Here is a 13,612-nt window from a genome sequence, read left to right as displayed (position 1 = left end):
AAAGCATTACATGCTCAATTTCTACAAAGATTTGAGGGCAAAGTAAATAAAGATAAAACCTGGAATGGCTTATAACTGGAATATTAAAAAAACGAAACTGAAGTCTTGATTTTGGCTGCTCAAAAGCAAGCTAATACAATCAAAGGTAGAACTGAAAAATGATCAAATGATTCAAAGTGCATATTGTGCAAAGAGGCAGAAAATAATTATCTGAAATGGTATAGGGTTTCCTTCCTGAGCACAGGGTTGGACTAGAAGACCCCAAGGTCCCTTCCAATCCTGTTATTCTGTTAAAAAAGAGTAGATCATATACTCAGTTTGTGTGTAAGAAGATCACATAAACTGATTATAAACAATGACATAACACAGTCGCCAAAATGATTCACTGGAACTGTAAAAATGAAAATTGATTGGAATATATAGTTGAAGTGATAGTAAAAAATGACTAGTTTAAAATACTATGGGATTTCCAAATACAAATATATAAAGTCTTGGCATACAACACGCACATTTAGCTGTTGTTGAAAAGAATAAAATATGGATAATTGATGTGGCAATACCAAGGGATATAGAACAGAAGACAAAGAACTGAAGAAGATCACAAAGTATCCAAATATGAAAACCGAAGTTGAAAGATTATGGCAAAAACCAGCCCTGATGGTCCCAATGGTTATTAACACATTGGGTGACAATGCAAAAAATCTTGTACATTGACAACATCTCCAACTGCAGTTACAAAAGACCACACTATTTGAATCTGCACATACTCTACGCTGCTATATTATGATATCCTAGATTCTTGGGAATAATTCAGTGCACATGAAGGTCAATACCAGCTAAAAAAAGGGCAGCTGTGATTTCACATGACTGTGTATATAATAATTATAGTTGTTAATTTTGGGTTGCCACAGTGCACAGTCTTTACTTTTAGAATAATATGTGCTTAAGTACTGTATCAAAATTGTCACTTTATGGGTCAAAATTGACATTTTCTCACCATTTATTTTACAATAAATGCCCTATGGCCAGTACTGTATATCATCCAACATAGTAAATTTATTCAAAAGAAAATATGTTATCTTTTCACATAAATGTCAATTCAAATTATTAATATGATACTAGTCTATTAAAATTAATATTTCTTTAAATAAATACATATGACATTAGTACAAACTACTACAAGTTACTCCAGTATCCCAGAACCAGCCCTTTGGCAATAATTGTTGTTTACACTAGATAAAACGCAAAATAAGGTTGTATTTTGGATCAACACTAAGTCAACACCCTCCAATAAATCTATTGGAAATCTTAATAAATCCGTTATTTGTAGATAGTTGCACTAATTATGACTTCAAATATTATGACTTTCAGAATATTTGCATACCCAATTAACAACCTGTTTAAAAATTAACTGAGTCAGAACTACCTCAAAGTAAAAACACAATTATATGAACTCCAGCTCTTGGTGAGAGCATCTATTCAAGTTTCTTGACAGAATGAAAAAAGTGCTTTGTGGGGGTTTGTTTCCTATCCAATCTAGTCTACATCCCTGGAATTCTTGGGAGATCCTCTGTCCAAATTCTAACAATGGTTATTCTCATTTTACCTTCTAAGAATAGCCAAGACTGGAGAGTACCTGGCCTTCTGAGAATAGCCAAGATTGGCCAGGTACTCTCACCTATGAGGCAGCTCAAAGCAATCGAACATAAAAGTAGTGTTTACCTTCTCTTGCTGAAGTTTAAGAAGCAGGCCACGTTGTTTTTTACGGATAGGTGGCATTTTATCATCTTCTCCTTTATCTCGTAAATGTCTAAAAATAAATAGCAACAAAATTAAATTTCTTCCACTTCTGCATTGAATTATTTCCCTCATTTTTTTTCGTTTGGCTTTTTACATTATTGATAAAACACAGGAGTTTTATCCTGTGATAATGACAGCAAATGCATAAGGAAATTTGGAAGCAATTCAACATTTGTTTAAAAAATTTAGATGTGAAGAGGTGAGATAATTAAACATATGATACTATATTAAGGGCACATCAAATTTTTCAACTTTCAATTTCCAAACATTAGGGGCCTCAAAAGTTGTGACATACCTTGGGGATTGTAAAAATATTTTGGTTACTTTAATATAATTTTTTTTTTTTTTTTTTTTGGTTTACATTTATACCCCGCCCTTCTCCGAAGACTCAGGGCGGCTTATTGAGATGTGCTTGGTAAGTAACTACATAAATATCATAACTTTTTAATACTTTGTTTCATATATTATAGGAAAAGTATAAATAATCAAAGAAACAAAACTACATTTGAACGATCTTTTTAAAAAAACACTTTGTTTGAGAAAATATCCTCATTATGATGTAAAGTATAACGTCATAAGTACAAAGATGCGAGTACAAACCAAACAAAATTAAAGACATTGTGATCATATTAAAATTGCATAGAACTCTCCTTAGTTTGCTATCTCTTTCATGGCATTCATAAAACATTTGCAATAAGAATTTAACATAAATCAAAAAAGCCCGAAATCCTTAGGATGGGTAAAAAACTCTTGGTTATGTTATACATCGTGGGGTTTCCAGCTTTACCGTTTCTGGTGTTCTAGCCAAGCTAGTTCAGCCTTAGTCTTCTCTTTAAGTGCCTTTTCACGTAATCGGAGCAGCGAAGACTGGTGAGCAGCTCGCATTTCTTCTTCTCTCATGTACTGCCGTACCATTTCCATTGTAAATTTAGAAAAACTGTCTTGCCCTCCTGAAAATGGCAGGTTTAGCTCCTGATAAAAAAATAAAATAAAAAATAGTTTTGCTGGAATTCACAATCTCTTTACTGGGGGCAAACTGTTGATGTTCCAAACCGTTTTCACAGTTGTACTTTTACACTAATCATTACCAGATTTCCATTGTTGTTATAAAGAAATACTGTTTTCTACAGTGCAGATACATGACTACTTATGTATATGGTAATGTTCATTTATTCATTTAATAAATTTATATGTGAGAATATGAAAATGAGTAACTTGAGACAAGCAGCAACAGAATAACAGATAACAAGAACATTAACAAAGTTGCAGTTGAGGTGGAAGAGGACAGGGAAACATGATTTTTTAGGTGCAAAGGTATTCCAGCATCTATTATTCTTCCCAGTGCACCTACTATTAACTTGAATGTGTTGCATATTTTCAATGGTATCTGACACTGGCTTTCTAGGAAGACCACAAGCAGAAGCTGGTCTCCTGTAATTCTGTCTTTATAAAATGTCTTACTAAAATTCAGCAAATGATATTTGGCAAAACAATGCATCTAAATTAGATTTTAATACAGCTATTACCACTAGCAGCTATTCATAGATCAAACTTCCAGAAATTTCTATAAATCCACCTCACCTATAGATACTCATTTTTTAAAACAATCTTCATGAATTATGCCTATTATTTATTGAATTATTCCCTCTGCATTCAAGGAGATCATTCTTTTCATTCTCCATGAAAAAATTTATGGGAAGAAAACCATAACTTGTGCAAAATGTTGAATCTTTAGCAGACAACATAATGATGAACATTTGCAGATAGATTAGACCCAGCAGTCAGATTACTGCAAAGAATGTCAAATAATGTCACCTTCAGTGAGACACTCAGGGACAGACCTATGTATTTATTTCTGCTGATTGTTTCACTTTTTATGACAAATGTTCTTCAAAGAGCAGTTACACATATACTGTATAATTTGTAACAAATTTAAAACAGCTAAAACAACTAAAACATATGCATTAACAAAATTCCTATACAATCGTTAATTGGAAAACGGGCCTATACATTTAAGATTCCGAAAAATGAATAGCTTAAACCTATTGAAATCTTGCCTTAACAGGTGACAGGGTAGGCTTTCCAGGAGAAGTTTCCTCATCAGAATAAACTTGGTGATTTCGTTTCTTCAGATTGATCCGGCGGTGGCTCTCAGAAGGCAATAAAGACCGGAATGATTGCTCTTCAATCTCATCTTCTGTCATAGACTCATCAAATTTTAGGGAATATTCTGTGGCAATAGAAGTGGAATCTGAAAAGATACAATACAAGAAGGGGGGGAAAATAAGAAATTCATTACAGAACAAAAAATGTTACAAAATAAGATTATGTTGCAAAAATTGAATGAGTAAATACTGACTGAATGGACAGAAATATAGATGTGCCTAACTATCAAAATTCCTGACCTTATTACGAACACAATGAACGTATACACAGACTCTTTGGATGACTATTACATAATTGAGCTATGTAAACCCTTTGAGAGACATGTTTGGGGAAGATGCAAGAGCAGGTATGTACAGGTAGCCCTTGAATTGCAACCTTAACTGGAATCAGACGTTCCATCCCTATGTGATGTGGGTTGTAAAGCATGATATCACCTAACCTCACTGCTTAGCAACAACAATCCCAGCAGACCTGGTTCTTGTAACCAAGAGTTCACCTGGGTTGTTAAGAGAGGATCTCATATGTCTGGAGCCCTAGGCAAGCAAGCTGATGGGTGAGAGCTATTGGAGGTGAGTGGGTGCTACTGGCCAGTGGAAGCCACAGGTGCTATAAATGGGCACTACTGAGTATGGGCAGGTAGGTCAGCAGGGGTTCATGTACTCTGCAGTGGGGCACTTTAGAAAAAAAAGTGGGAGCAACTTGCAACCTTTCTGCTGGCCTTATCACCACCTTTGCTTGTTGATCATGTGATCACAATTTGCAGTAACATTGCAATCGCAAGCCACCTGCCCAAGTACCTGGATTGCAACAACATGATTGTGAGCACTGCAATGGCTGGAGTTCCAAGGACCAATTCTAAGTCCCTCTTCTTCAGCACCCTTGTAACTATGAATGCTCACTGAACAAATGGTTGTAATCCATGGACTACATAGTAGCTGTTTTCAAACCATTAAAGCTGCTGCAATGTTTCCTGGCTCTCTTGAGGCTACTACCAGTTGTCTTGCTTGTGTCTACAGAAGCCTTTGAAGATACTGGAACAACTTTCAAAGCAGATGAACCAATCAGAAAAAAGCTGCAGTTCCTTAAAAAGACATTGTGTACAGACATTTATGTTCTGAATCATTTTCTCCTAAAGGATTCATTCAATTCTAGTACATATATATATGTCCTGTCAAAAGAAGTCAGAACATTCAATGTTAGGAAAGCTCTTTCCAAAATACTTCTTCTTAGAAGGGATGGCAGAAAAAAAATCAGGCTATGAACTAATTTTGCCCTCTTTCAGCTTACATGTTTTGGGGCAAGGAAATAAACTTTACTATTCCTCAATAATAGCTCTTATTGGAATCTACTGAAAACTACCATATTTTTTGGAGTATAAGATGCACCTTTCCCCCCCCAAAAAAGAGGGTGAAAATCTGAGTGCATCTTATACTCTGAATGAAACGGAGGTTTCAGAGGCTGAAAAAAGCCTCTGAAATGGAGCTTCAGAAACGAAGCTTCAGAAAAAAAGCCTCTGAAATGAAGCTTCAGAAAAAAAGCCTCTGAAACAGAGGCTTCAGAGGCTGAAAAAAAAGCAAGGCACAGAGCTCACAACCAAGGAACCTGTTGCTAAAATTCTCCTCTGGGAACAGCTGGTTGGAGTTATTCCGATCCACCCGCCAATCAGCTTTTTTCTTATTTTCCTTCCCAAAAACTAAGGTGCGTCTTATACTCTGAAAAATACGGTAACTACAGTGATTGTAATATACATCCTTCCCCACCCCAATTCCAAAAATTCCATTTTTTGGAAATACCAGCAAAAGCAACCAAACAAATTCTGAAGATTTGTTTCACAGCATTCATACATGTATGCATGCTTGAGATTAAATTTACCATTTTTTCTTTAAAATGATGACTAGCACAAGAAGAGGAGGAATCCAGCCAATAGTTCTAATAATAAGGAGGATGAAAGCAAAAGCAAGCCAAGACAATCTGGCAGTGATACTGTCAGACTGCAAGTTCTGCAGAGTCCAACAGATGGTTACTCAAAAACAAACATATAAAGAAATCAGGATGGTGAGAATGTGTAGGGAATTATTTTTATATTATTACCATGTAACCCATCACTAAAACCATTGACACAGCAGTAGAAAGAACACAGTTATGAAGAAAAAATTGAATGAACATTGCTTTGGTTAAATATTGATCTGAAAACTAACCTCTCTCATCATGAATGGATGGGATACTATTATTCTGCAGTGAATCGTTGACTGCCGTGGGAGCTTCCTCCTCAATGGAACTGCTTGGTTTTTCACGATGAGAAAGTTTCTTGGTTTCCTTGGAAGATGGACTTTCCTGCCGACTGCTGCTACTACTGTATTATAAAAAGGCGTACAGGAGTCCTGAATTAATATTGATGTAATGCGTAGAATGAATTTGCACAGCTTCGTGGTGTGTGCCAGTTGCACCCATTCCTGGATCCAGGGGCTCTGCTCATAGTCCCTCATGTGCTAGTCACCTCCCCTTTGGGTTTCTGCAATGTATTCTATATGGAGCTGTCCTTGAAAAGTATCTGGAAACTTCAACTGATGAAGAATGCAGCAGCATGGGCAGTTGTGTGCATGGCCCTAGAGTGGAACACATTACATCTGTGCTCCTCAAGCCACATTGGTTGCCAGTTTGCTTCTGGCTTCAATTCAAAGTACTGGTTTTTACCTTTAAGCCCTTTATGGAATGGGACCAGGTTATCTGAGGGGACCCCTCTTCGCATCTGCCCATCTCATAGGGTCTGGCAGAGAAGGCATGCAATGAGCCCAACTGCTACAGAATTATATTTGGCAGGTCCCAGGTCCTCTCTGCTGTGGTACACACCTTGTACCCTCTTGGAAATGACATTAGTTTTATCCTTTTCAACATTTTGCAAGTCTCTCACTATGTTACTAGGCCTGCAGGTTCCAGGGGACCAGGGTGATTTTGTGATGCATCCCTTACTGTGGCTAATATCATCCTCATCTCACCTCACCTGCTTTGTAGTTTTAGTATAGTATTTTTAAATTGTGATTGTTTTGTATATATTTATTGATTTCTTTAATGCAGTGCTATATACTGCTCCAAATCACTTTCCTGTGAGTTTGGCAGTTATACAAATAAGTTAAAATATAAAATAAATAATGAATTCGAAAATATGTGCTTGCATTGTGTACTCTTTAAACCCTTCTCCCCTAGGAATTCACTTTCACATCACAGAGTATAAAATTTAAATTACATATTTTAAAAATCCAGGGTCCCATTGTTTTTACAAGAAGCAGAATCAAGGTCTTCGATAACCTAGTGATAGCAAATGTTTTCCATCCTGAAGAGCTAGCTATGATGGCTAACATATACAGTTGATGGAATATGTTCACACTGGTGGCTCAAACCATTTTTAGAAGAAGAACTGTAAAGTCCATTGAGAAACAAACAAGCACGTATTCCATTTGCTCTTGATACTTCATGCCTGAAAAGTCAGAATTAGGAGTGTCCCTACTTTTAGGGCTTGTAAGTGTATTAGCAATTTTGAAACAATGTCAATGTCTGCAAAATTTGCAAAATAGCTCTTGTAAGGGGTGCAAGCAGCAAAAATAACCATCTCTCAGAAGTGTAAACTAATATTTGTTCTTCTTAAAAAAGATATTTGTGCAAAAAGATTAATTTCAGTTGGGGAGAGCATGCAGAGTCAGAGATGTACTAGGAATCTAGAACTCTCACTCATTTTCAAGATCATCCTTTTCAAATTACCTCATTAACTTTGTAAACCTTACCATTCAAAATTGACTCACTCTGCAATTCGCAAAACAAGAACCTTCAATTTGTCTACAAGTCATCACCAATATATGCTTAAGTTTCATGCAGGCAGTTTTTAAAAATTTGTTAAGACTAATAGCTCAAGAGAAAGTCATTTCAAATATCTAACCCAAGGCTTCAGCAATAAATTTGAAGTCTGAGTCTTTATCAAACATGTGCAGTACATTTAAAATCTGAAAATGCTACCTCAAGCTTCATACAGATTTTCCAACTTTACCTTACTAGAATTATTCTTATCTGGTTCTACTATTCTCAAACTGTTCTAAATTCAAACAGATCCATTTTAACTCAAAATAGATGTCAACAGGATCCAATTTAAGCTTAGACAAGTTGTAATGTTTCCTGCAAAGTCAAAAAACTGTTTCATTCAAGCCCAGAAATTGGGTACTTCAAGTCCAAAATACTTCATATTCAAGAGTTTCTGCATACTACTTTTCAGAAACTTATTCCCCCAATTAGTAGTATTTCTATTTATATATTATTGGGTTTTTTAGACTCTGTATACTGCCTTGAAATTTTTTGATTTTACAGCCCCATAAATCTAATGAATTGTTAGGGTTATTATTTTAAATATAGCAATTGGTTTAAAAATATTTTGAGCTAGTTTTGAATTCACAAAAATAAATATAGGTTATCGAAAATACTATTTGAGAAAAAGAACCTCAACCTAGACATCATTTCAGTAGTGAGTTTCAAATCCTGCCACTACTAGTTCGCTCGTGTGCTCACGACGCTTCTGCGCATGTGCAGAAATGTCTGGGTGAGTGGTCGGAGACTCCCGCTGCCGCTACCGGTTCGCCCAATTTGGGACGAACTGGCAGCAACCCACCGCTGCATCATTTCCTGCATTAAGTAAACCAAATCATCTTACTTGGTTGAATTTATACTTGGTATATAGTGATTATAAATTTTGTGTCTCACCTCTGATCATGTGCCTTTGATCTTGATGATTCTGAATAGCTATCAAATGCATTTAAATAATGATGCTTTGAGTCATTTGTCTCCTCTCTACCTGATGGCGTGGTGGTTGAATCTGCTTTTCTATTAAAGAAAATAGGAAAGTTTGAATTATTTTAAAAATCACAGCAGTGTTTGCAATTGACTGACAAATAACTGAACACAAATGCAATGTATTAATGTAAAAGAAATGGTAATTTCCAATGTAGTATATTTGCATAAGAATCAGCTTTTATTGTTCCTTTTTCTATCAAGTATAGGAGAACAAGAGAGAATTCCTAAACTAGCAAAGCTCTAAGCACATCGTTCTGTCTGCTTCTTTCTCACAATAGATGGGGTACTTGATAGGAGAAGGAAGTTTCATGCCAGAGAGCCTGTGAAACGGATCTAAATTGGTTGGAAAAACTAAAAGGCTCTTCCTTTCAAAATCAGCATTTGGGGGTGGGGGGACGGGGGAGGCAGAGGACTGATTCAGCGTCTTACCATGTGAGCCTTGGCGGCCCTCATTTGTAGTTATTCCTTTCCTACACACTTGAGGCAAATTTGTGAAAACAAAATTACATAATGAAGTGGCAACTTTCTATGACTGAGGTCTTCTTACCGGCCTATAATAAGTCAGTCAATGGAATTATCAAGGAAATCTACTATTTACAGATGCTTTGATGAACTTTCCTTATTGAAGTACCTTCATTAAAAATATTACAGCCTCAAATTAAATTTCTATATAAAATACCTGTTCATATTGTGAAGTTTTAATTGCTTTATGAATGCTGAACTGTGCTTCCGTTCTTGGTCAAATAATGTAGTAACTGGAGCTGCAGTAGTACCAACTGCATCAGAGATCTGGAAACGTGCAAGTTCTGTCATCTAATAAAAAGCAGAGCAAAATACAGGTTTCAAATACACCAATGAAGTTCTTATGGTGCATTTGAAACCATAAAGGTATAAAAATCCACAGAAAATAACTCACTTCTCGTATCTGACGAGCAGTATCTGCAGTCAACAGGGCTGTCTCCAGCTGATGAGTTGCAATCTTAGATGTGGTCTCTTTTAGAGTCTCAGCTGCCTCCTGATGTGATTGTGCCAACTTATGTAATGATTCGGCCTGGACCTATACATGGTAATGCAAATTTGGTTTTGAAATCTATTTACTTTCACTGAAAGTGTAGCTGTGCTTTGACCTTAACCTGAACATGAAATTCTTCTTCTTTGCCTTAGGGGAAGGATTGTTACCTTAATAACAAAATTTATTTCATGTTACTGATTGGAAGTGTAATTTTAGATCACAGTTTTATAAATGAAGAATAAGAATTCTCACATGGACGGAAGGTGTTCTTTAAGTATGTTGGTTCTGATAAGTGGTTCAAAAAAAGTAAAAATCATCAAGCTGCAACCCTGACTTGAACAAGGAAAATTGTAATAATTTAGAGAAATATTGGCAAAATATACCACTTTGTGAAGAAATGCTTTTGCTGATTACTAGTGCATCGCATCACTAACACAATGTTCCAATATATCAATATACTGCCTATCATTTTGAACTACCATCAATTGCCATTGCCAGCCATTTCTCTATAGAAAAAGATTCTATTTTTGGTTTTTTCCCCAAGCTGTTTAAAATGCTACATTACCTGAGCTGTTTTTTGTTTTGCCTCTTCCAGATTCTTTTGATTTTCCAACATCTCTTGCTCTGCCTTGAGCTTTAGAAGAGCCAAGTCCCTCTCATGCCTCTGCTGCTGTGACTACAGATGAAAAATTACTTTATGTTTATTCACTTACATTCTTCCTTTTTATAGAATTATGCAAAAGGGTGGTACAATTTTCCATCATTTAAAAAAAGTAATGGCTCATTAACTTAATTCTAAATGGTTTTAATTTAGTAGCTGTAATATATCAGATATTTAATTATAATATAATTATAAAATAATTTGCTTTAATATTTCAGCATCTGTTCCTACTTTAATACTTTTTAGTACCAATTTCTTGGTGAATAACCTAGGTAATTAATTAGATTTATATAGCTGCTCATCTCACAGTAGTAACTCTGGATGGTTGTAAAATACAAAATACAATTTAAAATACAAAAACCACAGTATACAACCTCTGGTCCTTAAGGATAAAACAGAAAATATAATTAATATATTTTTTAACTAGAATGCCAGGCATGTTTGAAAATTGTAGCTACAATCTTTTTTTAGGAAAATTAGATTTCAAAAATACACAATTACTGGAATAAAGATCCCAGAATTTTTGTTGCTTTAGAATAATAATAATGATAATAATAATTTAATTTGTATACCGCTCTTCTCTCGAAGGACTCAGGGCGGTTTACAGCCAAGATAAAATACAGTGAAAACACATACAATACTAAAAACATACATTAAAAACTTATTAAATTTGGCCCAATTTTAAAATACAATCAAACCCTATAAAAATTAATAAAAATTAAAACCCATAAAATCAACTAAAAAGTTAAAATTCAAGCCAGTCCAGTGAGACGGAATAGATAAGTCTTAAGTTCGCGACAAAAGGTCCAAAGGTCAGGTAGTTGTCGAAGTCCAGGGGGAAGTTCGTTCCATAGGGTAGGAGCTCCCACAGAGAAGGCCCTTCCTCTGGGGGCCGCCAGTCGACATTGCTTGGCTGACGGCACCCTAAGGAGTCCCTCTCTGTGAGAATGCACAGGTCGGTGGGAGGTACAAGATGGCAGTAGACGGTCCCATAAGTATCCCGGTCCTAAACCATGGAGTGCTTTAAAGGTGGTAACCAGTTACGCCCCTTTCTGGATCGGGCTTCCTTATGCACGGTCGCACATGCCCTTGTTACATCCCGCCTGGACTACTGTAATGCTCTCTACATGGGGCTCCCCTTGAAGGGTACCCGGAGACTCCAACTGGTCCAGAATGCGGCTGCGCATAGAGGGAGCTCCTTGTGGCTCCCATATAACACCCCTCCTGCGTAATCTGCACTGGCTCCCGGTGGTCTTCCGGGTTCACTTCAAGGTACTTGTTATCACCTTCAAAGCACTCCATGGCTTAGGGCCGGGATATTTACGGGACCGCCTACTGCCACCATTAGTCTCTCACCGACCAGTGCGCTCTCACAGAGAGGGCCTCCTTCAGATACCATCAGCTAAACAACGCCGGCTGGCGACCTCCAGGGGGAAGGCCTTCTCTGTGGGGGCTCCTACCCTCTGGAATGAGCTCTCTCTGGGGCTTCGTCAACTCCCCGACCTCAGGTCCTTCCGCCACGAGCTGAAGACGTTGCTGTTTCGAAGAGCAGGACTAGCGTGAATGTAGTTTTAAATTGGTTTTTAAATCAGGGGTTTTAAATGGGGTTTTAAATTTGTATTTAAAAGTTTTAGGCCATCAATTGAATTAATTTTCTATTCTTTTTGCTGTTTTATATGTATTACATATTTTCTGTTGTTTTATTGGCTGTGAACCGCCCTGAGTCCTTCGGGAGATGGGCGGTATACAAATATAATAAATAAATAAATAAATAAATAAATACATTGAAGCACACCCGGAAGACAACAGGCAGCCAGTGCAGTCTGCGCAGGATGGGTGTTACATGGGAACTCCGAACCGCTCCCTCTATCACCCGCGCAGCTGCATTCTGGATTAACTGGAGCCTCCGGGTGCTCTTCAAGGGGAGCCCCATGTAGAGAGCATTGCAGTAATCCAAGAGTACCAATGTCTACTTTTCTACTTTGGGTACTGAAATAACATTCTCCCAGCCCTACTGTAAGTCTTCTAATCCTCTGCAGAGAAACTTTATAGCAGCGGTCACCAACTGGTGGTCCGTGGACCACTGTTGGTCTGTGAGAAAATTTTGGTAGTCCGCAGAAAAATTATTTGCACTAAATCAGGGGTCCTCAAACTATAGGATACGTACAATGAACGTTTGTGTTGCTGCAGAGAGTCTCCCCTTTCTGGGTCTTTTTGCGTGGGTTGGAGGGTGGGAGAAATTCCGACTTGGGGTCTGCTTCAGCCTCCTGGTGTGGGGCTTTGGGCGAATGCTGAAGGTAAACGCCACTGGTAGCAAAGAGCCAGAGGGCCTTGTTCCAATGGGATTGCATCATGGCCTGGAACTAGCTGACCATCTCAGCCCACTGAGCCTCCAGGCGCCTATACCTGGCCTTGCACTCCCGCAGGTCTTCCCTTTGCTTGGAAAGCCTATGCTCATAGTCCTCAGTGAGGTGCTTCTGTTGAGCCTCCTTGTCGGTCAGATCCAATTTGAAATGAGCCATCTGTTTTGCCAACTCTTTCTGGTGGCTTCCAAAGCTGAAGGAGCCTGGGTGGGGAGGCGAAGAGTTGCTGAAAGGGGAGGGGCGAGAGGCCGGCAAGGTGCCCCTCGACGTGAATGACATCTAGTTGAACATGCCCACCTAAACATGACCACCCAGCCAGTCATGAGGCAGATCATATTAGTGGTCCACGGGATTTAAAATTATGAAGTTAGTGGTCCCCGAGGTCCGAAAGGTTGGTGACCCCTGCTTTACAGTGAGTGCCAAAACCAATTAAAGCAAAAAATAACAAGTTTTGGTTATTTTTAGTTATTAATAGAAACTTTTTGTATATGAAGTGAAAGATTTGAGAACTGAGGTTTCCAAGAGATGAAAATACCATGTATTTTAAGGGATTTCAGATTCATTAATCTTACCTTTAATATTAGAGCCAGAGAAACACTTTCCTGCTGTGCAAGTGATATCCCTCGCACACGTTCTATATCAGAGATTTGATGTACCGACTCTTCAATAGTGCTTAGGTAGTTAAGTTCTGCAGACATACGTTGCTGGAGACCAGCAGGTGAGAAGCGCATGGAACCTGTAAAATCAGTACACAACTTAGTAAACAACAACATGTAT

The 13,612-nt window shown here is 37.6% G+C and overlaps 1 protein-coding gene across 3 annotated transcripts in view; it reads right to left on the bottom strand.

Annotated features, from left to right (window-relative positions):
- Positions 1–13,612, bottom strand: part of CEP350 (centrosomal protein 350) — a 108,434-nt gene that overhangs the window by 35,367 nt on the left and 59,455 nt on the right. For all 3 annotated transcript variants that reach the window (XM_058175292.1, XM_058175294.1, XM_058175293.1), the window contains exons 17-25: positions 13,408–13,571; positions 10,377–10,487; positions 9,716–9,856; positions 9,479–9,612; positions 8,710–8,829; positions 6,165–6,319; positions 3,858–4,051; positions 2,588–2,772; positions 1,723–1,810 (exon numbers count right to left, since the gene is read on the bottom strand). In XM_058175292.1, coding sequence (XP_058031275.1) covers positions 1,723–1,810; positions 2,588–2,772; positions 3,858–4,051; positions 6,165–6,319; positions 8,710–8,829; positions 9,479–9,612; positions 9,716–9,856; positions 10,377–10,487; positions 13,408–13,571 — 1,292 coding nt within the window. The remainder of the gene's footprint in view (positions 1–1,722; positions 1,811–2,587; positions 2,773–3,857; positions 4,052–6,164; positions 6,320–8,709; positions 8,830–9,478; positions 9,613–9,715; positions 9,857–10,376; positions 10,488–13,407; positions 13,572–13,612) is intronic.

Source organism: Ahaetulla prasina, chromosome 3 (genome assembly GCF_028640845.1).
Source record: "Ahaetulla prasina isolate Xishuangbanna chromosome 3, ASM2864084v1, whole genome shotgun sequence".
NCBI classification, from domain to species: Eukaryota; Metazoa; Chordata; class Lepidosauria; order Squamata; family Colubridae; genus Ahaetulla; species Ahaetulla prasina.
Note: the sequence above shows the minus strand (reverse complement) of the source record. Positions and strands in the feature narration are given on the sequence as shown.